Source organism: Neovison vison, chromosome 3, assembly GCF_020171115.1.
Source record: "Neovison vison isolate M4711 chromosome 3, ASM_NN_V1, whole genome shotgun sequence".
Lineage (NCBI taxonomy): Eukaryota > Metazoa > Chordata > Mammalia > Carnivora > Mustelidae > Neogale > Neogale vison.
The window spans coordinates 217,126,369-217,150,885 of record NC_058093.1 but is presented as its reverse complement, the minus strand read 5'-3'; the positions used below and the strand labels follow the sequence as shown (position 1 = coordinate 217,150,885).

Here is a 24,517-nt window from a genome sequence, read left to right as displayed (position 1 = left end):
CCATGGCTCTGATAGAAGGCAGCCCACATGAGACTGGGCTGGGCTCCTTTAGCTCTTCACCACAAACCACTGAGGGTTACGAAGGAGAGAGGAATGGGGAGGATCACATATATAAATAGCCTTAAAGAATTTCATTGTTTTGTTCATTTTCAAATCTCCTTTAGGTGTCTGTGGACCAGACAGCTACCCCAGTACAGGACAGCACCAGTTTGGGGGTAAGCACAAGCCAGTCTGTGGACAGAGGCAACAGCCAGGCCTTTGGGAACTCCCAGAACTCAGGGGAACAGAGCTTCCCCCCTGCAAACTCCAGTGACAGCAGGTGAGACTCAGAATGGCCAAACTCATGCACTGGGGAAGCACTGGGGAGGGTCTGGCCTCAGAGGCTATGGAAACTGAGTCCAGAGTCCCAGGTCCACTATCTGACTCAGCTGTGAGTTCTACCTGGAACTCTACCTGGAACTACCTGGAACTACCTGGAACTCTCTACCTGTGTAGTTCTACCTGGAAACCTGCTAACTCAGGTCTTAGCGGCACCTGTTTGATGGGGCCTTAGATCCTTAGATCTGTGCCCTGCCTTCCTTCCTGGATAGCTGACAAGTGCCCACAGAGACTCAGGGAATTATCAGGCATTGTGCAGGAGTGGGCTTTGGGAAGGGATCCTGGACCCAGTCTATCCTGTTGAGTGTGGCACACCTGATGCCTGACTATGGACAATCAGTATCTGCAACTTGAAGAAATGAACAGCAGATGAGTGGCTGGTTGTGCCCCAACCATGGCTGTCCTTTTTCTATTCCTGAGTATCTGAGGAAAAAAGAAGCTGCTTGGACCTCATTTACTTGAGAAAGTTAGCCCCAGATTTTATTACGATTTGTTACATCTGAAAAACAACTTTTTGATTTCCTTCCCAGCTGTGTTAGCCCTCTAATATTCTGCCCAGTCTATTCTGGTTGCCTCACTGTCCTGTGACCTGAGCAGTCCTTGGTGCAATGGTTTCAGATGTGACTTTTGCATGCCTTTATCCGAGAGCAAAAGGGCCCCTGCGGCAGCTCACCTGGCTGGCCCCTGCCAGCGGCCACCCACTTTCCTTTCTGTCCCGTGGTCTGCCAGTTTTCCCTGCCTCTGGTGCAGGGCACCTCACTCACTCTGGCCAGGAGGGCTGAGGATCACGTCAGAGGCAGCAGGCAGTCTGGACTTCTTTAGTCTCATTTGTCCCCCCAGGCCCAATATCCCCATCAAGCCTGGCTGATTTTTCGGCTCTGGACGTGGAGGAGAGTGGAGGGGCTGCCTAGGGAGGGAGTGAATTTCTCTGCTTCCTCATTGAGTGGCAGGTTTTGTTCTGCTTTTGGAAGAAAAGAGGAACTGGGGATTCTTAGGCTGGAGATGAGAAGACCAGAAGTGTCACAAATCAGGACCGATGATGAAAATGACAAAGAATAGGTCCCATTTTGTGATGAAGAACTGACTAGCAGTTGGTACTGCCCTGGGAAATGGGCTGCATAGAGGAGCTAATTTCTCTGCCATCGAAGATGTTCCTGCAGGCGGGACAGACTCTTGTTTGGACTCTTGTAGGGACTCAGGACTTAGAAGGAAGTTCACTTCATGGGGGAGTGGGTGGTGTCTTCACAGGCTTTTTAAAACCTGAGATTCTGAAATGCTCCACGGAGTCCTGGACCCTCCAAATAGGAAGAGGTGGCTGAGACTGAGGAAAGGGAGAGGTTTTATGGATTTGAGGAACTTCTGGAATAAGCTCCAGGTTTGGTATGGTGGGCGGCTAGGAGTATCCCCCACCCAGTAATCTGGGCTCAGCTGTCAAGTATTGCACATGTTTAAAGCTAGACCACTGAGGAGGAACTAAGGTGATAGGTGGTAGAAAATTCTGGGCTTTGGAAACAGGCAGACCTGGATTCAAACCGGACCCTGATACCTCCCAGCTCTTTAACCTTTATCTGTTCCTTTAACCTCTCTGAGTTTCCAGTTGACATTATTGTTATTATGTTCAGTATTGTTCACCATTTGAGACTTTGTAGGTATCGCCCCTACACTCAGTATTTTACACACATTAGCCTCCTGGCACCCCCAAAAGATAAGGAATAGTATCACCCCCATCTTCAGATGAGGGAACTAGAGTCCCTTCAGCTGGTAAGCGATGATACTGGAATTCTCTCTCTCCTGCTCTTACCAGGTTACCTAGCGTTCTCTGGTGAGATTAAATGGTGGGGAAGGCCTTGGGGGTAAAACCAGAGTTGTCCAGGGAGATCTCTCGGAAGTGGCTGAGATGTTAATTAAAAGGGGAGGTGCTTATTAAGGGAAACAAGTTTGGACACAAAACCACTTGGATTTTTTTTTTTTTAATCTTAACATGTACGCTTTCGAAGTAGGAAACCCCCCATGAGATATCCCTAGGATATAGTGACCAGCATTCGCTTGAATGCCTTCAGTATCACTATCATCCTTGGCCTCCAGCTCTGTAAGAATGGTTCCTGAAGGTCATGCTCTTGAGTGCACCTGTGTCCCCATGCTTTGCTGACTGGACATTCTGTTTACAGCTCTCAGCAGCTGGCAGCAAGCTCCTTAACTTCATCCTCCACCCTGACGGAGATCCTGGAAGCCATGAAACACCCCTCGTAAGTGGTTTGTTATGTGTATGAGTGCAAGGGTAGGAAGATTTCAGAGCCCTGAGACCCAGTGATGCTCGGGCAGTGTGATTTGGTGGATTCAGCTGGCTGTATTGTTCAACAGCTGTGAGACCCTGGATAAGTTACTTGATCTCTCTGAGCCTATGTTACCGTCTTTGTAAAATGGGATACTTGTGGTTAAGTTGCAGGCTTAGTGTAAGGATTCAGTGAAATAATTATGTAAATTACCTAGTACAATGCTTGACAGCTATAGGTAATTCTCTTAAGTGTCAGATTCCTCTTCCTTCATCATCTTCTTCTCCTTCATCTTCTCCTTTTCCCTCCTTTTGTCCTATCTTGCAGATTTCTGTGGGTTTAGGAATAGTGAGAGAAATTATACTGTGCAGAGCCTTACTTCAGAAATTAAATGCTCTAGTGGGAGTCCCTTCTTTTTCACCTTCTCTTTTGCTTGTTGCCACCATGCACGCATACCCTGCTCCCTGCCTGCCATGTTGCAATTCAGGACGGGAGTCCAGCTGCTCTCAGAACAGAAGGGCCTCTCACCGTGCTGCTTCATCAGTGCAGAGGTGGTGCACTGGCTGGTGAACAACGTGGAGGGTGTCCAGACACAGGCGATGGCGATTGATATCATGCAGGTGAGACAGCACTGGCAGGGCCCATGGGACCGTCTGCTCAGGCCCCCCAGGAAACCAGAGCTGGTCTCTGAAGCAGCTGTCCTTTCCAGTAATGGGATCTATGAGTTGTGGTAAGGCTCTGCTTTTAGTAAATATAAGGCCTATCTGCAGTCAATGAACGTGCAGGTCTTGATTTGAAAGACACTATACTTTGACTTAAAAATCCAGCAGAATTGGGGAGGGTATGTGCTTTTGGGTAAATTGGAAGGGGTGGTGAACCATGAGAGACTATGGACTCTGAAAAACAATCTGAGGGGAGTGAAGTGGTGGAGGGGTGGGAGGTTGGGGTACCAGGTGGTGAGTATTATAGAGGGCACGGCTTGCATGGAGCACTGGGTGTGGTGAAAAAATAATGAATACTGTTTTTCTGAAAATAAATAAATTGGAAAAAAAAATCCAGCAGAATTTATCATCTGAACTGAAGTGTTCTGGATGGAGTCTGTGCTCTTGAACACTGGAGGAGTCTGTGAAAGATTCCCAGGGAATGCCTTCTCTCTGACCTCCAGCCCCCATTTCGCCCGGGGCCACCTCCTTTTTATTCAGGATCCAGGTCTCTGCCTCAGGGACCTTCTGGTGCCCTGGTCTTACTGTGTCAGAGCACTTAGCACAACAGAAGGAAGATGCTGCCTATCTCATTTCATTGTTTCCCACCTTGACTGGGCTCCTTGAGGGCTGAGCTATCTCTTGTCTTCCCATTTCCAAATCACCATGCTGTTTGGCACACCGTAGGCACCCAGCAAACACTTGCTGAATTTAATGACACTGTTCAAAACTGGAATCACACAGGAGAGGAAAAGAACAGGAAGGTCAGGTTGGCTGATGGGGTTCATGCTGTCCTGTCCACACAGAGGCCCCCACTGAAAACAGTCCCAGCTAACTTGTCATCCCTGAAACATAAAATCAGTAGCTGATTTGAATAAACACGCAATCCTCATTTCCCTCTTTGAGGGTCTCATTAGGCAGTTTTACATGACCTTTACCCATCCCTGAAAATCAGATTTTCCTTTTTACATGGTAGAATACTTCTACAGCCCTTAAAATGAATGAGCATGAAGGATGCATTTAACAACATGGACAGTGTCTGAACCATGATGTTGAGTGAAAATCCAATATGCAAACTGATAATTGTATCATGCCATTTATTTAAAATTTACAGTCTCACAAAAACACCTCATATTCTCTATCAGTCCTTGTGCATATAATAAAATTATTAAAAACATGCATGAGAATAATGTTATACTAACCATTTATTTCTGGGGAGAGAGGAAGAGGAGTGAGACATGGGAGGGTCCACAGAATATTTTGTTTTGTCTTCTAATTAAAAGACTGAAGTCAATATAGCAAAATGTTAAGTTTGTTGAAGTAGGGTAGGGGTATACCTGGATCTTCTTTATACTTTCCTGTATGTTTGAAGTAATTGATGATACTATAATAAGCCTTTGAATTGTGTAATATAATTTACATCAGGTGCAGCATTTATCCTAGAGCAATCATCATGGCTGATGGGGGGTGAAGAGTAGGGTCTCCTCAATGTTCTGGTCACTTCCTTGACTCCAGGGAACTGAGGGCTGCACCTCAAGATGTCTCTCCACAGTAATTTCAGAGTTTTAATGTCTCTCCTTCTAGAAAATGCTGGAAGAGCAACTCATCACACATGCATCTGGTGAAGTCTGGCGGACCTTCATCTATGGCTTCTATTTCTACAAGATAGTCATGGACAAAGAACCTGACCGAGGTCAGAGATAACACGAATGCTGTTGCCCATGGGGGGCAAGTGTTTTTCCTGGTGACTTGCTTTGTCAAATGATGGTGGTTCTTGAGTTCCTTGTGTGACTTTGTATTCTAAGTAGACAGATCTGTCAATTTCCTGAGCATTTGTACTTAATTTAAGCATAACCAGAGTGACAAGTGTTTCTTAAAGCTATGGTATGTTCTTGGTCAGAATGGTGTGGATGGAAGATAAACCTAAAAGAGGCCAAGGGATCTTGGTGTGAGGAAATTCCCATTAGCCAATTTTGGTTACTAATTTGAGTAATAGTGCTCCCTCTCCCGCCCCTATCCAGTGCAGGTGGTTCTGAGTATAGACAGGGTCTGATCTGTAACTTTCAGCACTTTTTACTTGCTAGACTCCCATTTCTTACCCCAGAAAGACTATCAAATCCTAGCAAGTTTTCTAAGATACATTTTAACTTTTTTCTTTTAATGGGAAAACATAATTCCAAGAGGGTACCCATTCCAGCAAGGTCAGAGGTAGCTCATGTCGTGCTTAAGGCACCCAGGATTCAGAGCCATGGCTCTAGTCCACCCAGAACCCACAGGGACCTTGGCTGGAGGTGACTCCCATCCTGCAGACAACCGGCTTCTCAGCCTCTGGGTTTTGGGAATCAGATGAAGCGGCGAGCACCCTCACTGTGCTCTTTTATCCAAGAACATGTCAGAAGTGGATCTGTGCAGGTTTTTTCCTGGTACCCAATAGCATGTCCACGGCCACCTCTCCCCTTAAATTCTCACTTGGACTAATACCAATTTTACCTTCAAGTCGGGGGGGAAAAAACAAAGCTGGTTACTGTTACCTGCTCTGAAATTAGAGATATGAAACTGAGGGAAGGAAAATATATATTTTTTTAAAGATTTTATTTATTTATTTATTTGTCAGAGAGAGAGAGAGAGCGCGAGCGAGAGTGAGCACAGGCAGACAGAGTGGAAGGCAGAGTCAGAGGGAGAAGCAGGCTCCCTGCGGAGCAAGGAGCCCGATATGGGACTCGATCCCAGGACGCTGGGATCATGACCTGAGCTGAAGGCAGCTGCTTAACCAACTGAGCTACCCAGGCATCCCAGGAAAATCTTTTTTAATTGAGGAAAAGTTCACGCAACATAAAACAAACCATTCTGATGGGAACACTTCTCTGGCATTTAGTATGTTCCTGGTGTTGTGCAAACCCACCACGTCTGTCTAGGGTCCAGATCATTTTCTGGACCTGAAACGAACCCTTGTGTCCAGTGACAGTCACTGCCAAACTCCAATCCCCCCCCCACCCCTGGGGGGATCTGCCTCCTGTCTCTAGGGAGTGGCCTATTTTGGATATTTCATTCAAGTGACACCCTATAACATGTGGCCTATTGTGTATGGTTTCCCTCACGTAGCATTGTGTTTTCAAGTTTCAGCCCTGCATCGGTACAAAAATGAGCATTTGTACTGAGGGCACTTTCTTTTCCCTTTGCTTTTCCCAGTGGCCATGCAGCAACCCACCACCTGGCACACAACGGCAGTGGAGGACTTTGCCAGCTTCCAGCGCAAGTGGTTTGAGGTGGCCTTTGTGGCCGAAGAGCTCTTGCACTCCGAGATTCCGGCTTTCCTCTTGCCCTGGCTGCCTAGCCGGCCAGCCTCCTATGCAAGCAGGCACAGCTCCTTCAGCCGCAGCTTTGGAGGGCGAAGCCAGGCAGCTGCGCTTTTAGGTAGGTGCTCAGCTCAGATGGGGCCTGGGGATGATGCCGGGAGCTGAGGGAGAAGGGCAGTCAGCCAAGGGGACAATGCCACATGGACCAGGATTAGAGCCACTGCGCCTGTCATACAGGTAGTCTGTCCACAAGGTGGACTCTTGTATTAGCTCCCACTGACCTGAGGGGGTCAAGATCGTTATTATCCCAACCAAGAAACAGTGTCCAAGAACTCTCAAATGAGGGCACAGTGCTAAACCTGCATAAACAGGAGAGAATAGACAGTGGGGCCACTTTTCCCGAGAAGCAGCCAGACTACAGGGATTGTGAGCTGCTGCTCACTCCTGGTTTAGGACCTGCCAGAAGCCTTCCCAGGACCTTAGTGTCTTAGGATGTCTGAAGAGAAAGGAATCTCCGAGGTTATCCATTCCAGACACTGAGGCTGAGCATGAATCTTTCTTCCAGGTTTCTTCCCCAGATGTGCTCACCACATCAAGGGATGTAAACTAGGAGTCTTCCCTCCTTTCCTTGGTTCCTGCAGCTCCAAGGAATATCTTGAAATATGTGGATCCACATATTGAATGATAGTGACCTCTGTTAGGAAATGGGACCTCTGCTGTCAAGGACTGGACTGATGGGTTGGGCTGTAAACATCTTTAGGCAATGCATGCTCTAGGCAAGCAGTCACAAGATTTACCTCAATGGCAGGTTGGAGAGATCCTAAAAACCCTCTGGAAAGAAGGGAGGAAATGTAACATAGATCAAACTCCAGGGAAATTCCACCTTCTGCCTAGTTTGCCTGGAAATGCCCAGCTCATTAGAATTCTTACCTAGCTGGTAGAATGGAAATGCTAAGAGTCATGACGGTTTCCAGATCATCAGATTCTCTTGGATCCAGATGTAGCTTTGAACCTTGCTTTATACCTTCACCCCAGCATGCCCAGCACTGTGTGTGAGAATTGGGGTGGGGGGGCATGGAGAAGACAAAACTATGAAGAGAGTGGCTCCCTGTCCCCCAGTAGTCACGACTTACCCACTTCCTTGCATTGCATTTTTAACTCTGTCCCTCCTTGAAGTCTTTTGGAAAAAAAGAGGCCATCTACTCCCTACCTACTAGTTACCAGTAGCACACCACCCCCTCCCCCCTGCCCTCCACACCACCACCCAGTGAGGCAAAATATCTCCTGACATTGTCCAATGTCCCCACTTACTCCTGGGTCAGAGTTACTGTTTTGGGAACTGTCCCCTTTGCATCATCATTCTGGTTCTGGAGGCTCTCTTGACAGTTTCTGCATATGCACATCCTCATTAACAAAGTCTCCTCCTTCAGCAGGCTGGTGGAACCCTCTCCTGTCTGCCATAGTCCTAAGCTTAAGGTGAGATTCAGATTATTCATTTTAGCTTTGATTCTTAGTTACTTCAGAAAAATTGCACTTAAAGAGGAGCACCGTATGGAAAAATAAGTCATCTGCTCAAAACAAAGGGAGAGTAAGGGGGAAGAGAGGATTTAGGTCTTCATCAGGTGATTTATTAAGCAGGTGTTCTTCACTTGGGGTTTGCATGTGGGTGTTACGGTGTTGGCATTGATTCTGAAACCAGAAGGAATTTCATATGTTTGCCTCTTTTCTTGAAGCTGTCCTTTCATTAGTTTTCCAGTGGCTCGCAGGATTATAGTAGAATTTCACTCATCCGCTTCTTTTCCCGTTAACCCCCAGCCCCCACAAGAAATGTGTTTCTTACCGCTGCTAATTCTATCCAGCAACACCCCTCAGACCTCTGTGTTAGGATAGGAGCTACTTCTTCCCAGCCTTTTTTTTTTCCAGGTTAGAATGTAGACATTTACTTAAGTGAGAAAGATGAGTTATCTTTGAACTGGACTGTCCTCAGTGTTGGTTTTTTTTCCCCTCAGGAAAGAAAAAATTAATCTGGTTTATAGGGGGAAGAAGAGGTGTGTATCATTTATGACCTGCTCCCCTTTCTGTTTTTTTCGGCGTGTTCCTTTTCAAACCTTTCAGATTCTCAGTTGGAAATCTGCTTTTCTTAGCAGAAAGACGTTCTGATATTCCTGATGGGTCACAGTCTTGTCTGCCCTGGCCCATGGTCGCTCCCACTTCTCCCCTCATGTTGTCATTTGTCGCCTACCTGTAGAAACTACAAGGGCATCTGAGACCCGGGGAGAAGCAGCACTGTATCCCTTAAGCCCACTCACACACCCTTGACTTCTCAGTTTTTTCTTGATAACCCCACTGGGTCTCAGGGTCAGAAGAGGCTGCCACTGATGCGTGAATGTTTTCCATCCCACTCCTAATAAGTGGGGAGCCAGCTACTCCTTGAAAACTACCCCCAACACGGCACTCACTCCTGCGACTGACTACTCTTTCCATTTTGGGGCAGCTCTGGGTGTGACTATTGATCTCTGGTGCCCTACCTGAGACTGCAGTCTCTTCTCCTCTAGTGGCACTGATCCCCTCCCAGTTCATTGTCAGCCCCCTTGCTGTGACCCGGGGCAAGGACCCTCAGCCTGTTCCTCCACTGGGTTTGCCCCAACTCAGTGTAGCTCACTGTCCCAAGGTGAGTAAGTTTGTTCTTATGCAAGTAAGGAGTGATTCAGAGAACTTGCTGGAAGCTGCAGCACAGCTGGGGCCTAAACCTTTGTCAGTATTGTTAGCCTACTGGCCATGTCCATACTGTCGAATCTCACCCCTGAAGTAGTGAAAGCTAGTGGTATCTTGAGCCTGTAACCACTTGACTGAACAGGATACTTCCTTGGGCTTCCTCAGACTAGCCCATTCTGAACTGAATATGCCAGATGGGAGAGAGGAGATGTGTGAGGTTCTCTGCTGGTGTTTACTGAGTGCCCTTTCTGTTGTGACCCTGGCTTTTCCCCCCCGGGAGGACTACCCCATCCAAGACCAGAGAGCAAAGCTTTATTCCTTTGATTGGGGCTATTAAGTAAAAGGCTACTGTGGTTGGGCCATGAATCAGGAACACAAGGCCGAGACAGAAACTAGTCCTGATGAGACTTCTAGCATTGGAGCCACCATGTTCTATAGCCTCAAGTGTCCCAGGTGGCTGAGCAGTGCCCATGGGAGTCATGGAAATGCCTCATATTGAGCATTGGTGAGCTTGTAGCTTAAATGGGGGAGGAAGGAATAACAGGAGGGTTTCAAGTGGGGTGGCTAAAGGAGAAGGAAAGAGGGGGGGGTAGTCTACAACCTCCTGGCAGCCATGTTTTCCTTGATCCTCAGCCCTCCTCCAGGAAGCAGCTGGGTGGACACCACCTCAGTTTGCAAATGAGGAACTAAACCATTAGAGCTGAAGCCCTGTCCTCAGGGGCACCTGGCTGAATGGCGGAGCATAGACCTTCCAACTCCAAAGGAAGAACATTTCCCATTTTGCACATTCTGGCTATGTGAGCATGATAAGCTGTATACCCAGCAGCTGAATATCAGTCCATCCCGGGGCCATTCAGCATCCTGGCTGTAGCTCCACTGCTGCTCAGCAGGAGCTGATTAAAATTGCTGATTCAAGAGCCACTTTATCCTTGTCAGTGGTAAAAGCCACTCAGGGCTTCTACCTGCAAAACCCAGAACTAAGCTGATGGCTTCAGATAAAGGGATACCTTTGGGTTCATGGGGCTAAGGAGAATGAGGAACTGATAATAGTTTGTAGAAACCCTACGTCTGGCACTGCCCAGTCAGGCAGAGCAGAGCCCTGATCTTTCCATTACTTCTGAGCCTCCTTCAGGCCTTCAGTCTGGTCAGGAACTTGATTGATCCATCCTTAAAACATCCCTATCTTGGGTTGAACAGGATTTCTGAGCAAGAATTCCAGATAGGATGAGCTAGTTTGATACCAGTCTAGAATCTGAGCAACACGCAGTTGATGGAACAGGGTGTTGAAATTCATTATGAGGTTTCAGTGCTTGAGAAAAGATTCTAGAGCTATTGTCTTCCTGGGCCGAAACCAGAAAAACGAGACTTCCTTCTCACTGTGGTCTGGGCTGTCTGTCCCATGGTGTCCCTTTGTGGGTCACTGGAGGGGGAAGATCTGGGGTTCAGCCTGGCTGAGGTTCTGACTCTGATCTTCGTCAAGGCATTTCTCCTTCATGCGCTGCTGTTTCCTCATCTGCAAATGAAGGAGTTGGAGCCAATGGGGGGAGGCAAACTATGGCTTAACCGGCGAAATCTGGACTACCATCTGTTTGTTTGCTTGTTGTATAATAAACTTTATTTTTAGAGCACTTTTAGGTTCACAGCAAAGTTGAGTGGAAAGTACGCAGAGTTTTCATATACTCCCCGCCCGATCACATGCGCAGCCTCCCCCACTGTCTATGCCCTGCACCAGAGTGGGGCGTTTGTTACCGTTGGTGAACGTACGTTAACAAGGATCCCCCCGGGCCTCTGGTTTACATTCGAGTTCACTGCTGGTGTTGTATATTTTGAGTTCTGATGCATGTGTAAGGATGTGTTATCCACCATGATAGTTTCATACAGAATAGTTTCACTGCCCTAAAAATCTTTCTGGTTTTGTAAATAAAGTTTTACTGGAACACCGCCTGGCCTATTCATTTACATGTCTCTGGCTGCTAGTGCACTGCAATGGCAGGGTTGAGTGGCTGAAACAGAGACCACAGAGCCTATAAAACCCAACATATTACCAGGCCCTATGTAGGAAAAGTTGACTGACCCCTGAACTAGATGATTTTCAGGAAGCTTCTAGAATCTGTGATTTTCTAGTAGGTGATTCTGCAGATGTGTATCTGGATGCCTAGCTGTTTGTTCTTCCACTTCATCCCACTCTTTCTTCTCCCTCTCTCTCTCGGGGCCCCTTCAATGTGCTGATGTAGCTGCCACTGTCCCAGAGCAGAGGACTGTGACCCTGGACGTGGACGTGAACAACCGCACAGACCGGCTGGAGTGGTGCAGCTGTTACTATCATGGCAACTTCTCCCTGAATGCGGCCTTTGAGATCAAGCTCCACTGGATGGCTGTGACTGCCGCGGTCCTCTTCGAGATGGTGAGCCTCCTTGTGTTGTGGTCAGGGCCTTGGCTCACCTTACCGAGGGGCACAGTGGATGCTTGGTAGAGATTTGTGTCACTTTTTTTTTCTCCTTGGGTTCAGGCTCCGATTACCTTTCACCTGGACTGTTTGGAATAGCCTTGTAAAAAATTTAAACACAATAAAAAATTGAGACAGTCAACAAAGAACTAGGTCAGGGTTTCTCAGCCTTGGCACTCTTGACATCTAGAGAGGGATAATTCTCTGTTGAATGGGGCTGTTCTGTGCATCATAGGATGTTAGGCAATATCTAGGACTTCTACCCTAAATGCCAGGAGCATGCCCGCCTTGTGACAACCAAAAATGTCTCCAGATAATGTTGCATGTCCCCAGGGAGGAGGAATATTGCCCTCAGTTGAGAATCCCTGGTCTCGAGTGAAAAGTAAATCCTTCCCCCACCCTTACCCCGTTCCCAGGGATTTCCATCTAAAAGCAACCACCCAGAGGTGGGTGAGGGTTGGGCTAAATGGGTGTTATGTAGTAAGGAAGTCACTTATGTTTAGCACGGGTGTTATATGTAAGTGATGAATCACTAAATTCTACTCCGGAAACCAATATTACATTATATGTTAACTAGCTAGAATTTTAAATGAAAATTTGAAGAAAAAAATACAGGCAGCCCCCTGTAGCACCTGGCTGGCTCAGTCAGTAGATTGATCTCAGGGTTGTGGGTTTGAGCCCCATATTGGGTATAGAGATTACTTAAAACAAAACAAAACAAAAACTTAAAAAACATTTTTTTAATGAATAAATAAAAACAGCCACCCCACCACTTTGTTGAGTGTACTTCCAGAGATAGTATAGGCACATACAAAGCCTTGTTACCTTTTTTTTTAAACAGCTATGGTAGCTTGGAATACTGTAATTGACACTTGAACAACAGGGGTATCAGGGATGTTGACTCTGTGCAGTCAAAAATTCAAGTAAAACTTTTGACTTTCCAAAAACTTAACTACTAATAGGGTGCTGTTAACCTGCAGCCTTAAAGGTAACGTAAACAGTTGATTAACACGTTTTTTATGCTATATGTATTATATATTGTATTCTTACAATAAAGTAAGCTAGGAAGAAGAAAATGTTATTAAGGAGATCATAAGGAAGAGGCAATGCATTTACAGTCCTCTGTTTATATATATATAAAAAAAAACCACGTGTAAGTGGACCTATGCAAACCTGTGTTGTTCAAGTGCCAACTGTATTTGCAATGTGTTTTTTGTCCTACTACTATTACTATTACTAGTGCTATTACTATTACTATTACTATTATTATTTTTGTCCTGTTACTATATCCAGTATGGGTATAAATAAGTCTGCTTCGTTGTGTTTCAAACAGTGTGCTTCATTGTTTTTAAGTGCTACAGAATATTCTGTTATTTGTTTGTATCATTGTTTACTTAACCAGCCCCTTGACAGTGACTATCACTGCCTTTAACTCTAGCTCTCAACGGGGGTCGGGTTGGGGGAGAAAGTGTGATTTTGTCCCCGTAGGAGCATTTGGTAACATTTGGAAACATTTTTACTTGACACTAATGGTAGAAGAGTGCCACTGGTGTCTAGTGGGGCAGACACCAGGGATACTGCGCATCACTCTATAACACCTCACATAGGACAGCCTCAATGACAAAGAATTAATCAGCCAAAGTTGAGGGCCAAAGCTGAGAAGCTGTCGTCTAATTGGTCTTCTGTCTTTTGTCCTTCTAGTCAGTCTGGCCAGTCTGTCTAATCGGGTCACTCACTGCTCGCACTGAGAGGCCAGCCTGGCCACTGCCATCGCTGGTCCCAATGTTTTTAGAACAAGCCCTCCTTAACCAGGCTGTCAGAATCTTCCAGGTGCCCTCTTGAACCATCTTTGCAGCTTGCCACTCCTTTAATACACTCTCCCCTTCAACCCAGAAGAATGCTTTTCTGTGGCTTTAACGGAGTCCTGCTGTCCTCCTACATTGGCGCAAGCATCTCATTGCTTTGCTGAGAGCAACCAGAAGGTTCAGGAAGACTTTACAGAAAGCTAAGAGATGACCAAAGAGAGTGAGCATGGCATCAGCTGGCCGCATATTGTTTTTCTCTGAAGGGCTCAGAAGCCTAGTTTTGTCCCACAGGGCATGATACCCTGGGGAAGAGATTTGTCTTTTTCTCTGCCTGCCCATCTCCAGTCTGCCTCTGCATGGCATTAGTGCCTCTGTGGACCCCTTCCCTGCAACACTGGAACATTCTTAAGGTCCAAATCAAAAGAGATGCCCCGCAGAATGCTTGGGTGGCTCAGTTGGTTATGCATGTGACTCTTGATCTCAGCTCAGGTCTCAATCTACGGTCGTGAGTTTAAGCACCACATTGTGGTCCACACTGGGCAGGGAACCTACTTAAAAAAAAAAAGACACCAAGCCACCTGTCTGGCTCAGCTTTCAGAGGACACTGGCTCTTCTCCAGCCAGTTGACACTGGGATAAACCACTCCCTCCAGGCAGAACTAACCCTCTGACCTGGTAAGCTAAGCCTTCTCCTTGGAAGCCCTACCAGATAATCCTATCTCAAACAACATGACCATAACATTCATAGATGCACACGTATAGTCACAGTTCTGGGGAAAAGAGTATCTCCCCCGGGGAATAGAGCAACTGTCTTTAAAAATACACTTTTCACACCAATTCATGTAAAACCCACTGAAAGCTGCTAATCCCTTTATCATTACAGATTTGACCCTTGAATAGCAGGGGTTTGATTTTTAAATCAAATTTTTAAAGTATATACAAATACAGTACTATAAATGTATTTTTCTCTTATGATTTTCTTAATAATGTTTTCTTTTCTCAAACTTCCATTATTGTAAGCATACAGTATATAATACCCATAATATACAAATATATGCTAATCAACTGCCTGTCTTATTGGTAAGGTCAACAGTAGTCTATTAGTTAAGTTTTTGGGGAGTCAAAAGTTATACTCAGATTTTTTTACTGCATTGGGTGTTAATGCCCCAACCCCTGTGTTGTTCAAGGGTCAACAGTACTTTTTAAGTTTTTAGAAATCTGTAGCGTATATTAATTATTATTTTAAGGGAGTGTCCAAATTTGTTATAAATCACATTTTATTATGTAATTTTATAATATGTAATATTTATAATATTGTAATGTATTTTGTAATATTAGAATATGACATTTTAAAATATGACATAAAATAAAAAGAGCCTTAGAAATTATTTTGGTCAGAGGCACATGACTGGCTTAGTAGAGCACGCGACTCTTGATCTTGAGGTTGTGGGTATGGGCCCTGTGTTAGGTGTACAGATTACTTAAAAATAAAATCTTTTCTTTTTTTTTTTTTTTTCAAGATTTATTTATTTATTTGACAGAGAGAGATCACAAGTAGGCAGAGAGGCAGGCAGAGAAGAGTGGGCTCTCCGCTGAGCAGAGAGCCCGATGCAGGGCTCAATCCCAGGACCCTGAGATCATGACCTGAGCTGAAAGCAGAGGCTTAACCCACGAGCCACCCAGGCACCCCTAAAAATAAAATCTTTAAGAAAAAAAAAAAAAAGAAAGATTATTTTGGTGAAACAGAAATCTTGGTTTATGTTGTTGATGTGTTGTTGTTATGACTGTTTCTAGGGAAAAAAGCTAAGAGTGGTCCCCTTCAATTTTTAACGTAACCGTATCTGTTTAAATTAAATTATGGCTCAAAATAAGTAACTAAATAAATAAATACACACACACACGCACTTATATATTTTATTTATATTAGAGAGATACTGGGAGCACAAGCAGGGGAGGGGCAGAGGGAGAATCAGACACTCTGCTGAGCAGGGAACCTGATGCAGGGCTTGATCCCAAGACCGTGGGATCATGACCTAAGCCAAAGGCAGACGCTTAAGTGACTGAGCCACCCAGGCGTCCCTTGAAATAACATTTGACACATACCTCATCTGTATGCCAAAGCCACATACATCAGTTTTGTTTTGTTTTTTAATATATGTAGTTTTATGGCTCAGAAAGTTGTTTTTGTTTTTGTTTTACAGATTTTATTTATTTATTTGACAGACAGAGATCACAAGTAGACCGAGAGGCAGGCAGAGAGAGAAAGGAGGAAGCAGGCTTCCGGCTGAGCAGAGCCCAACGCGGGGCTCGATCCCATGACTCTGGCATCATGACCTGAGCTGAAGGCAGAGGCTTTAAGCCACTGAGCCACCCAGGCGCCCCTAGAAAGTATCTTAAGATGTAGAAATTTGCCATTGTTCTCTAAGGAAATGGTACTGATGGGGAAGTTTGTCTCGCTGCCCCAATTAACTTTGGTTCAGAGTCTTTGGACAGACGGCTTTTGGGAGTTTGCCGGAGAGAGACTTTCATTCCACCAGGTCAGGGCTTATCACTTTTGGCCAGAGGCCACCACAGTCATCTTGTGCCCTGCGTCATGTCCCTTCCAGCCAGCCTGAGTGGATTGTTTTCCTATTTGATACTTTGGGCTTAGTAAATTTTTGATAAAGGACAAATTTAGAAGGACTTAACTTATATCCTGTGACCTTCCTCCAACATCCTATAGAATGAGAAGGCCATTTAGGAGGCAAGAAATAGCTCTCTCCCGTCGCTTCCTCCCAGAAGAAACACTGAAGTTGCCGAAGCTTGAACTGGGAGGAGGAGCCACTTAACTCACAGTTCTTCAAGTATCTGTCAGAGGAGCTTAAACTGTGCTGTTTCCTGACCAGGACCAGTTTGGAGCCAGTGAACATGAATAAATGAACACGCCAGTCAATAGTATGCCGCCACAGTGGCGGCCTCGCTCCCTAGGAAGTATTTTCTCTTGTCTGAATTCACTTGGAGATGACTCTGTTTCTGTGCTTTCCACCAGGTCCAGGGTTGGCATCGCAAAGCCACTTCCTGCGGCTTTTTGTTGGTCCCTGTTCTGGAGGGTCCCTTTGCGCTGCCCAGTTACCTGTATGGCGATCCGCTTCGAGCACAGCTCTTCATTCCACTCAACACCAGCTGCCTGCTCAAGGAGGGCAGTGAGCACTTGTTTGATAGTAAGGACACTCCCCTTGGTTGTTCTGTATCCATGAGTAAGACCCCCCTCCCCCAAGGCCACCCCTCTAGGCCAGTACACAGAGGGAGCCTTTGGACAAGGGGGCTGAAAAGATCTGGGTCTCATACTGGTTCTTTACTTAGGGTCTGGGTAACCCTGCACGAGTCACTTAATGCCTTAAATTCCTTATTCCTCAAATGAGAGCATGTCAAGTTTAACACTGCCTTGCCAACTCAGGAAGACCCTTGTGAGGCCGGGAGCAGATGGTAGGTAGGAGAGGGTGTGAGACACTGTAAATCACGAGCAGCTCTGGTATTCTCCCAACACTCTCCTTTCCGTGCTCTAGCCTAACTGGCTTAGGACGGTGGGAATTTGAACCTTATGGGAGGCTTGAATCTGCTATTTCATGCAAACGGACTAAAAAAAGTGTGTGGGGGGGAGCATTGAATGCAAAACAGGATCCAGCATCCTTTTGTGCAAAGCTGTAGCGTGTCAGCACCTGGTACACACATGTGGCTTGAGTCCAGCGTCTCAGGGAAGACAGAGCAGAAGGGAGCTTGGAGGAGGAAAGCAGGACTCTGAGGACAGCCTTTCCCCTGGGACAGGGGGAATTGGGAATGGGCAGAGGCAGGGAGTGGGTGGGGCTGCCTTGCTGCCCCGCCCTTGCTCCACAGATCTCTGAGGGTAGGTGTAGGACAGATCAGAGGACGAGTTTTACTTCACATGGCACATTATTTATCCCCAATTAATTGCTCATTTCGATGAACATATAAATAGCCCCTACAGAGCTCTTGGTGAGCTGACAAATGACCTTTTTGAAAACGAAAAGTTAGAATTGCTGCTAATATGTCAGTAGCCCTTTCTCAGATGTAGAAATTATAAATGTGAAATGAAGAATTTTTTGGTGTGAGGGAGATGGTTTCTTCCCGTGCCTGTGTTAGTCTGTGTAATGGTGGAAGGAGAGAAGCAGCCCAGGGGTGAGAGGTCTCACTAGGTCAGGGAGGCCTCACTAAATGTTGCCACACTTTTCCTGTGAAAAGGCTGCCCGGGGATGCAAACAGCTTGTGTTCCAAAGACCCATCTGTATATTCTTTGTTTACGCCTCAGAAGACGTTTTTATACAGACACTGTTTTCAGTGATGGTTAGGGTTTGAGGCAGGTTCCCACAGAACCCCTGGAGGCTATAGGTCCCATGATCTGTAGAGTTGACACAGTGCTCTACACACACACACACATACACACACACACACCCCTTCTCGTGTAATCTCCCAGTGGCTGACAGAGGACCACTGTGGTCCTGAAATGCCACATGATTCTATTCGTATCTGATGATTTCAAGCCAGACAACCGCCTCATGCTGCTGTTTTTAATATGCTCAGGAGACACGTTCCCCCACACCAGCCAGCCCTTCTGGGGTTTTCCACCTTCACTGTCACAGCACAGGATTGCTGGCAAGGCTGGCATTGGAGGACATTTTTGTATGAGCTGCTGGTTTTCCCTGCCTGTTGTAACCAAGGCTTCAAGACCAACATCCTCTGTTGGTTGCCATGGTTACAGCTGAAGAAAGGAGTCCTAGTTTAAAGCAATAAGGGCGTGAATCTAAAAATCAATTTTCTTGCATCCATGCTGCTTCTTTTCCTGTGATCTCCCCTTCCAATAACAGTGGATTTCAAAGCTTAAAAATCTGACAAGGAATCTGCTCTTTGTTTTTACCTGTTAAGGCTGAAGTATTTTTTTTTTTATTTGCTCTTTAGTTGCCTGCAGCCGTCAGATGTATTCTAGATAGAAAATTCCAAAGGTAAAGAGAGTAGAGAGAGCGTCCCTATTCTTCAGGATATCTTGTGCAGTTGCTCCTCCAGCCCTCAGCGTCTCAGTCCCAAGAGCAGTGCTGGCCTGTTGCCTGTTGCCGAGCGACAGCCTTCCTCAGCCCTCCACCTCCTCCTCAGCTCTTGGTCCTCACACCAGTGCTGCAGAAGGAGCGAGGCTGGAGCCATGATATGGGCGATGGAGGAAGGCTCTTGTCTGCTCCCCTGCCCTCCCCTAGCCCGTCACTTTTCCAAAAATAATTTTTAATATTTATTTACTTCAGTTTCCCCACCCCTAAAATAGAGCTTGTACCATTGTCTTTCCTTGTAGGGAAATTGAAGATGGGTAGTAAAATTTTTTTTCTTTTCTCCTTAGAAGCAGATAACATGCATTTAAAGCTTATCTTTTTTTGGTATTTTTAATGTCATGTTCCTTTCCACTTTGCGCATAGGAAGTCATTAGAATGAGTCTTACCTCGAGTTCTGGTAGCTCACACTGGTTGCTGAGGACTCCTATTCAGTGCCTTTCTAGACCCTGATAGAGCTTCAGGGAAGTGGTGGTGAGAATGCACCTTTGTTCCTTGGGACGGAGGGACGGAAGCTGGTGTCCCAAAAGCGGTTAGTGTGGAAAACAGCACTGAAGCTCAGAGGGGAGGAATGGCCAAGAGAAGTGAAGGATACAGAAGGCCAGATCCAGGGAAACTTAAATACCTTGGGATCAAACCCTGGCATTTTTTTTTCTTCTTTCAGGCTTTGAACCGGAAACATACTGGGATCGAATGCACCTTTTCCAGGAAGCCATTGCACACAGGTTTGTCCCTTAGCAGGAGGGCATCATGGGAGGGCGTTAGTGACTGTTGTGAGTAGTCAACCCAAACCCAGTTTGTTTCATTTCTGGGGAAGCGGATCTAGTTCACCAAAGACCGACTCACTGCTGATACCCTACAGGACCCTTTGCCTTGGTTTCAAAGATAAGAATTACCCCTCCAGTTCCCGTAGCTGTTGTTTCTCAGACCACATTACCATCTTCCAGTTGAGCGGAAAGCATAGAGCTTCCTCCTTAGCCTCCAGCAAGACTTTGAGCCAAGCTGTCAAGCAGATGACATGAGATGAAAAACTATAAAATGCTTCAAGAGCCCCTTGACATATGCTGAGAAGATAATGGGGGTTAAAAAGCAATGGATAGGTCCATGGGTATTTTTTTCTTAAGATTTTATTTATTTATTTGACAGAAAGAGATCACAAGCAGGCAGAGAGGCAGGCAGAGAGAGAGAGGGGAAGCAGGCTCCCTGCCGAGCAGAGAACCCAATGTGGGACTTGATCCCAGGACCCTGAGACCATGACCTGAGCTGAAGGCAGAGGCTTAACCCACTGAGCCACCCAGGCTCCCAAGTCCGTGGGTATTTACTGGCACTAGGATATGTGCCAGGGAGGGGCTTCCCTGGGCTTAGCTGCCCTGAGGCCAGTCCAGCTTTGTCTCTAGAATGCGCCACTCAGTGTTCATTTGCTGCTTTGTGTTAACCATGGCAGAAGCAAGTCCTCCATTCCCACTTCCATAATCCTCTCTCTTGGCACTGTCTGCAATGTCCTGCCATCTCCTTATTCAGCTGTTACCACCCCATCTCACATCCCACTCCCGCCCCTGGCCCACCACAGACTGGCTTCTTCCTTCCAGCAGGAGAGGGCGCTGACTGGGGGCAGAAGGTGGGCAGCACAGTGGGTGGGTGGCAAAGGGTGTCAATCCAGAAAGCAGAGAGGCCTGGCTCACCTCCACCTCCACCAGCATGCAGCTGAGGAACCATGAGCAAGTTCTGGAACTGTTTCACCTTCATTTTCTCATCACTTGCTGGGTTGTTGGGAGGGTTCTCCAGAGTTCCCTGTACCTAGGAAGCCCTGGGTAGACAGTAGGTATCATTAGGAAGACCCCAGCTGACCGATGAATTTATAAGCAGGTCTGATGCTTCCCTTGGATGATATCGTTGGGTGGTGATTGGATTTTGCTGGCTACATGTCACTCGGGACATGGCCTTTTGATTTTTTTCATGTCTTCTGTTTCATCCCCACGAATCACTGCATGGACTCTGCTGGTGTCCCTGCACCTAAACATCGCGGTCCCTTCCCCACCTGGACCCACCGTCCTTACCTATATCTTACCCCCACATTCTCCTCTAAACCCCACCCCCTTCTCCATCTATCAGCCATATTCTACCACAGATTCCAGGTCCCTGCTCTCTCAATTTCTCCTTCCCTTTTTTCCCAACACATTCTGTCCATCTATTACCCTAATGTAGGGGCCCCTGGAGGACAAGGGTATGCATTTTTCTCATTTTTGTTTCCCTTTACAGCACCTAGCAAAGAGCCTTGCCCAGAGTAGCTTTTGCACAGTGGAGAACTCTAGATTGGAATGTGGCTCTGAAATGAAACATTAGCCCACCCATAAGGTTCATTTCTGAAAGAGTTAGAAACCGGTCCAGTAAATAAAAATCTATAAAAAAGGAAGAAGAGGAAGAAACTGGTCCACCTTCCCTGGACCTTCCCCAGCTTCCCTGCTGTGGCTCCCCAGCTCCTTCATATGGGTTGGTTGGGTGCGCCCCACCCCAACCCCACCTTTGCTGTAGTCCTTGCTCGAATGTTTCCCAAGTGGACAATGAGGGAGCCAAGTGCTATGTGGTTAATTGCCGTTTTAAAATTAAAGGTCTTCCCTGGTGACCTAAGGAAGAAATGAGGGAAAATTCTGGTCAGGCTGATCCATGCTGAGTAAATAAACAGCCTTGGTTGAAAAGTAGAGGGGAAGAAAGGCAAAATCCAGAGCCATTCTTATACATGATAGAATCAGCCTACAGATGATGGGGCTTGCTGTGCATGTTAGCTGATCCGTTTAACTTCCATATTTGACTTCATGTGTTCTTGATAAATAGTTACTGAAAGCCGGTATAAAGCTGGCAGCTTATACAGAGAATGCAATGGAAGGAAACAGGTGCTTTACCTCCTTTAGTTCTGCCCACATCACTGCGTTCGTTACATAAACCTCTCAGACTCAGAGCGGGAGCTACATCTGTTAACACGTCCTTTTCAGCAGTTAACAGGTAGAGCTGTAATAAATGTGTTTGATGGAAATAGAAAAACCCGGAATAGAATAAACCATAGATGGGAAGCAGAATCGAGTAAGTCACAGATGAAAAGTGGCTCCTGCTGCCCATTTCCAGAATGGAGCAGCGAAGCAGAGAGCCCCAGATTTCGTTCCTCATTTTTAAGAAGAGGATTTCAGTTAAGAGGTTTCATTCCATTTCACTTCAGAGCCTTCTTTGAGAACCCACTATGTGCTTAGAACTAAGGGAAAGAGGTGTGGCTAAGATGAATTAAGATAAGCACCTTACAGGGCACCTGGGTGGCTCAGTGGGTTAAAGCCTCTGTCTTACGCTCAGGTCATGATCCCAGGGTCCTGGGATCGAGCCCCGCATTGGGCTCTCTGCTCAGTGGGGCGCCTGCTTCCTCCTCTCTCTCTCTGCCTGCCTCTCTGCCTACTTGTGATCTGTCAAATAAATAAATAAAAATCTTTAAAAAAAAAAAAAAAAGATAAGCACCTTCCCTCTGTCGTCCTATGGGTGGGAACCCAGCATGGTGAAGGATCCAGTGTGGATTCTAGGGAGAGAGAGAGAAGAGGGGTGGGATGGGACAGTGCAACAGTGCCCAGGGGAGGGACTGACTGGACAGGTGGAGGGGCAGAGACAGGGCTGGATGTGGAGTGCAGCTGGTGTGAGGGCTCTTCCCCACCTGGAGACGATGGGAGGCCTGTGGGAGGAGGTCTAGTGAGGGCGAAAACCAGAAGCCTGAGTGTTCAATCTTGGAAGAAATTTTCCCAGGTCCATGTAGCTCAGGCTGTCAGGAAGTCCTGTTAGCCACATCTGCTCTCCCTGTCCCTTTAGCTAAGGAGGCCCTAATCTATGTGTCTTCCTGTGCTTCCCTTAGGTTTGGGTTTGTGCAAGATAAATATTCCGCTTCTGCTTTTAACTTCCCCGCTGAGAACAAGCCTCAATACATCCATGTTACAGGTGAGACACTCTAGGCAAAATGTGGAGTAGGTGGGTTCCTGTCGCGGGAGCCTGTGCACGAGACCCTCTCCTCATGATTGAGCCTATGTCTGCAAAGCCCCTGCAGCTGCCCAGGGGTGGGGGAGCCCTCCTGGTGGTGGTGACATGGGGCCTCCCCTTGCTCCCCAGGAACAGTGTTCCTGCAGCTGCCCTACTCCAGGCGCAAGTTCTCAGGACAACAGCGGCGGCGGCGGAACTCCACCAGCTCCACCAACCAGAACATGTTCTGTGAGGAACGGGTCGGCTACAACTGGGCCTATAATACCATGCTGACCAAAACATGGCGCTCTAGTGCCACAGGGGACGAGAAGTTTGCTGATCGGCTGCTCAGGGATTTCACGGACTTCTGCGTCAACCGCGACAACCGGCTGGTTATGTTCTGGACGAGCTGCCTGGAGAAGATGCATGCCAGTGCCCCGTGAGGCCAGGCTGCACCGCGGGCCGAAGCACAGCCGAAGCACAGGGAGGATTCCGTTCTTGTTGTCCAAGTCCAGTAGGGGCAAAGGGGCTCTGGGCAGCAGGCGGCAGTGCCTCCGTCGGTGAGTGGGGGCCACTGCTGCTGCTTTCCCTCCCTGCCCTGCCAACAAAATGTTCTTCTCCTCGAGGAGAAAGACTTGGGAAGAAACTTGCGCTGAGAGCAGGTGGGAGGCCCAGATGGTCCGTGGGAGGACCTCAGTACTGGGGAGGGGGGCGAGCAGCCCCCATGAATGTCCTTGGAGAAGGGGTGGCTCCTGAGAGCATCCTTTCTTTCCTCTAGCCGTGGGCTTTTCGGAGCCGTCTGCTGATTCCCGCCCAAAAGTATGCACAGGATGTAAGATAGTTTTGTGAAATAGTGTACCATAGGCTCACACCAACTGTATATACCTGTACATATCAGAAGCAGGAATAAAGTGCCACATGCAGCATCTCTGGCCCCCGCCTTGTTCCTGGCAGCAGCGATCCCATCCTCGGCTGGGCAGTCAGGCCCTGTTGGCAGGGACATGGTGGCAAATGAGGCAGCCACAAAAGGTGAGGAGGACTTTGAATTCACTGTCTTGGGAGAGTCTGGCTGGGGATTTCCTGAAAGATGTCTTTTCATAAGCCCTTGGGCAAGAACAGAATAGTTTCTTTCAGACCTAGTGAGCAGAGCAGATAGTACCACGCACAACTGCAGGCTTGTGCTGTCAGAATGAATCTTGCTAAGTGGGTGAACCCAGGTGTGGCACGCAGATGTCCTGGCATTCTGAAAAAAAAAGTGGGGGGAGTCTCTACTGACGCCAAGGTTTAGAACCTACTCCTTAAAGGGATAAGATTCAGCGTGGGGCCTCAGCCTCAGCACCCTTTCCTAATCTGCTAATGGCAGGGGTGAGGGGTTGTGGGACAAAGGGGGCATGACTAGGTACTGCCACTGCCTCCCCCTCCATCTCTCCACACAAGCCCTGTTGATTTCTGTCCTCAGTAGCTTGCAAAGCCACCCATTTCTTCCCAGCCTTCTGCTGCTGCGCCCAGCCCTGCACAGCCCTCCTCCATCATCCTCCTCCTCTTGCACGGCTAGGAGAGCCCCTAACCCATCTCTGCTTTCCCTCCAGGCCATCCTCCACCTGGCAGTCAGAGTCTTATTTAAGAACCACTCTGATTGTGCCCACCACTTACTTAGACGTCTTTGGGAACTTGAATTTCAAACATCCTAGACATAGCCATGTACTATCTGTCCTGGGCTGTTCCTCCAACCACCTGGAACATCACAGACTCTTTAGCAGCTCAGGTCCTTTGCACATGCTATCCCAGTTGCTAAAAACACTCCTCTCCAGGCCCACTCTGCTTGCTAAC

The 24,517-nt window shown here is 47.1% G+C and overlaps 1 protein-coding gene across 9 annotated transcripts in view; it reads left to right on the top strand.

Moving 5' to 3' along the window:
- Positions 1-23,613, top strand: part of DEPDC5 (DEP domain containing 5, GATOR1 subcomplex subunit) — a 133,884-nt gene extending 110,271 nt beyond the window's left edge. For 8 of the 9 annotated variants that reach the window (XM_044243840.1, XM_044243846.1, XM_044243847.1 and 5 more), the window contains 10 exons: positions 165-319; positions 2,547-2,624; positions 3,139-3,271; positions 4,937-5,045; positions 6,542-6,766; positions 11,598-11,767; positions 16,642-16,813; positions 19,368-19,428; positions 22,587-22,669; positions 22,838-23,613. In XM_044243840.1, the coding sequence (XP_044099775.1) occupies positions 165-319; positions 2,547-2,624; positions 3,139-3,271; positions 4,937-5,045; positions 6,542-6,766; positions 11,598-11,767; positions 16,642-16,813; positions 19,368-19,428; positions 22,587-22,669; positions 22,838-23,130 (1,479 nt within the window). In that variant the 3' untranslated portion in view covers positions 23,131-23,613. Of the gene's footprint in view, positions 1-164; positions 320-2,546; positions 2,625-3,138; positions 3,272-4,936; positions 5,046-6,541; positions 6,767-11,597; positions 11,768-16,641; positions 16,814-19,367; positions 19,429-22,586; positions 22,670-22,837 lie in introns of those variants that run through there. The other variant, XM_044243848.1, reaches the window with a different exon arrangement.
- The last annotated feature ends 904 nt before the right edge of the window (positions 23,614-24,517 follow it).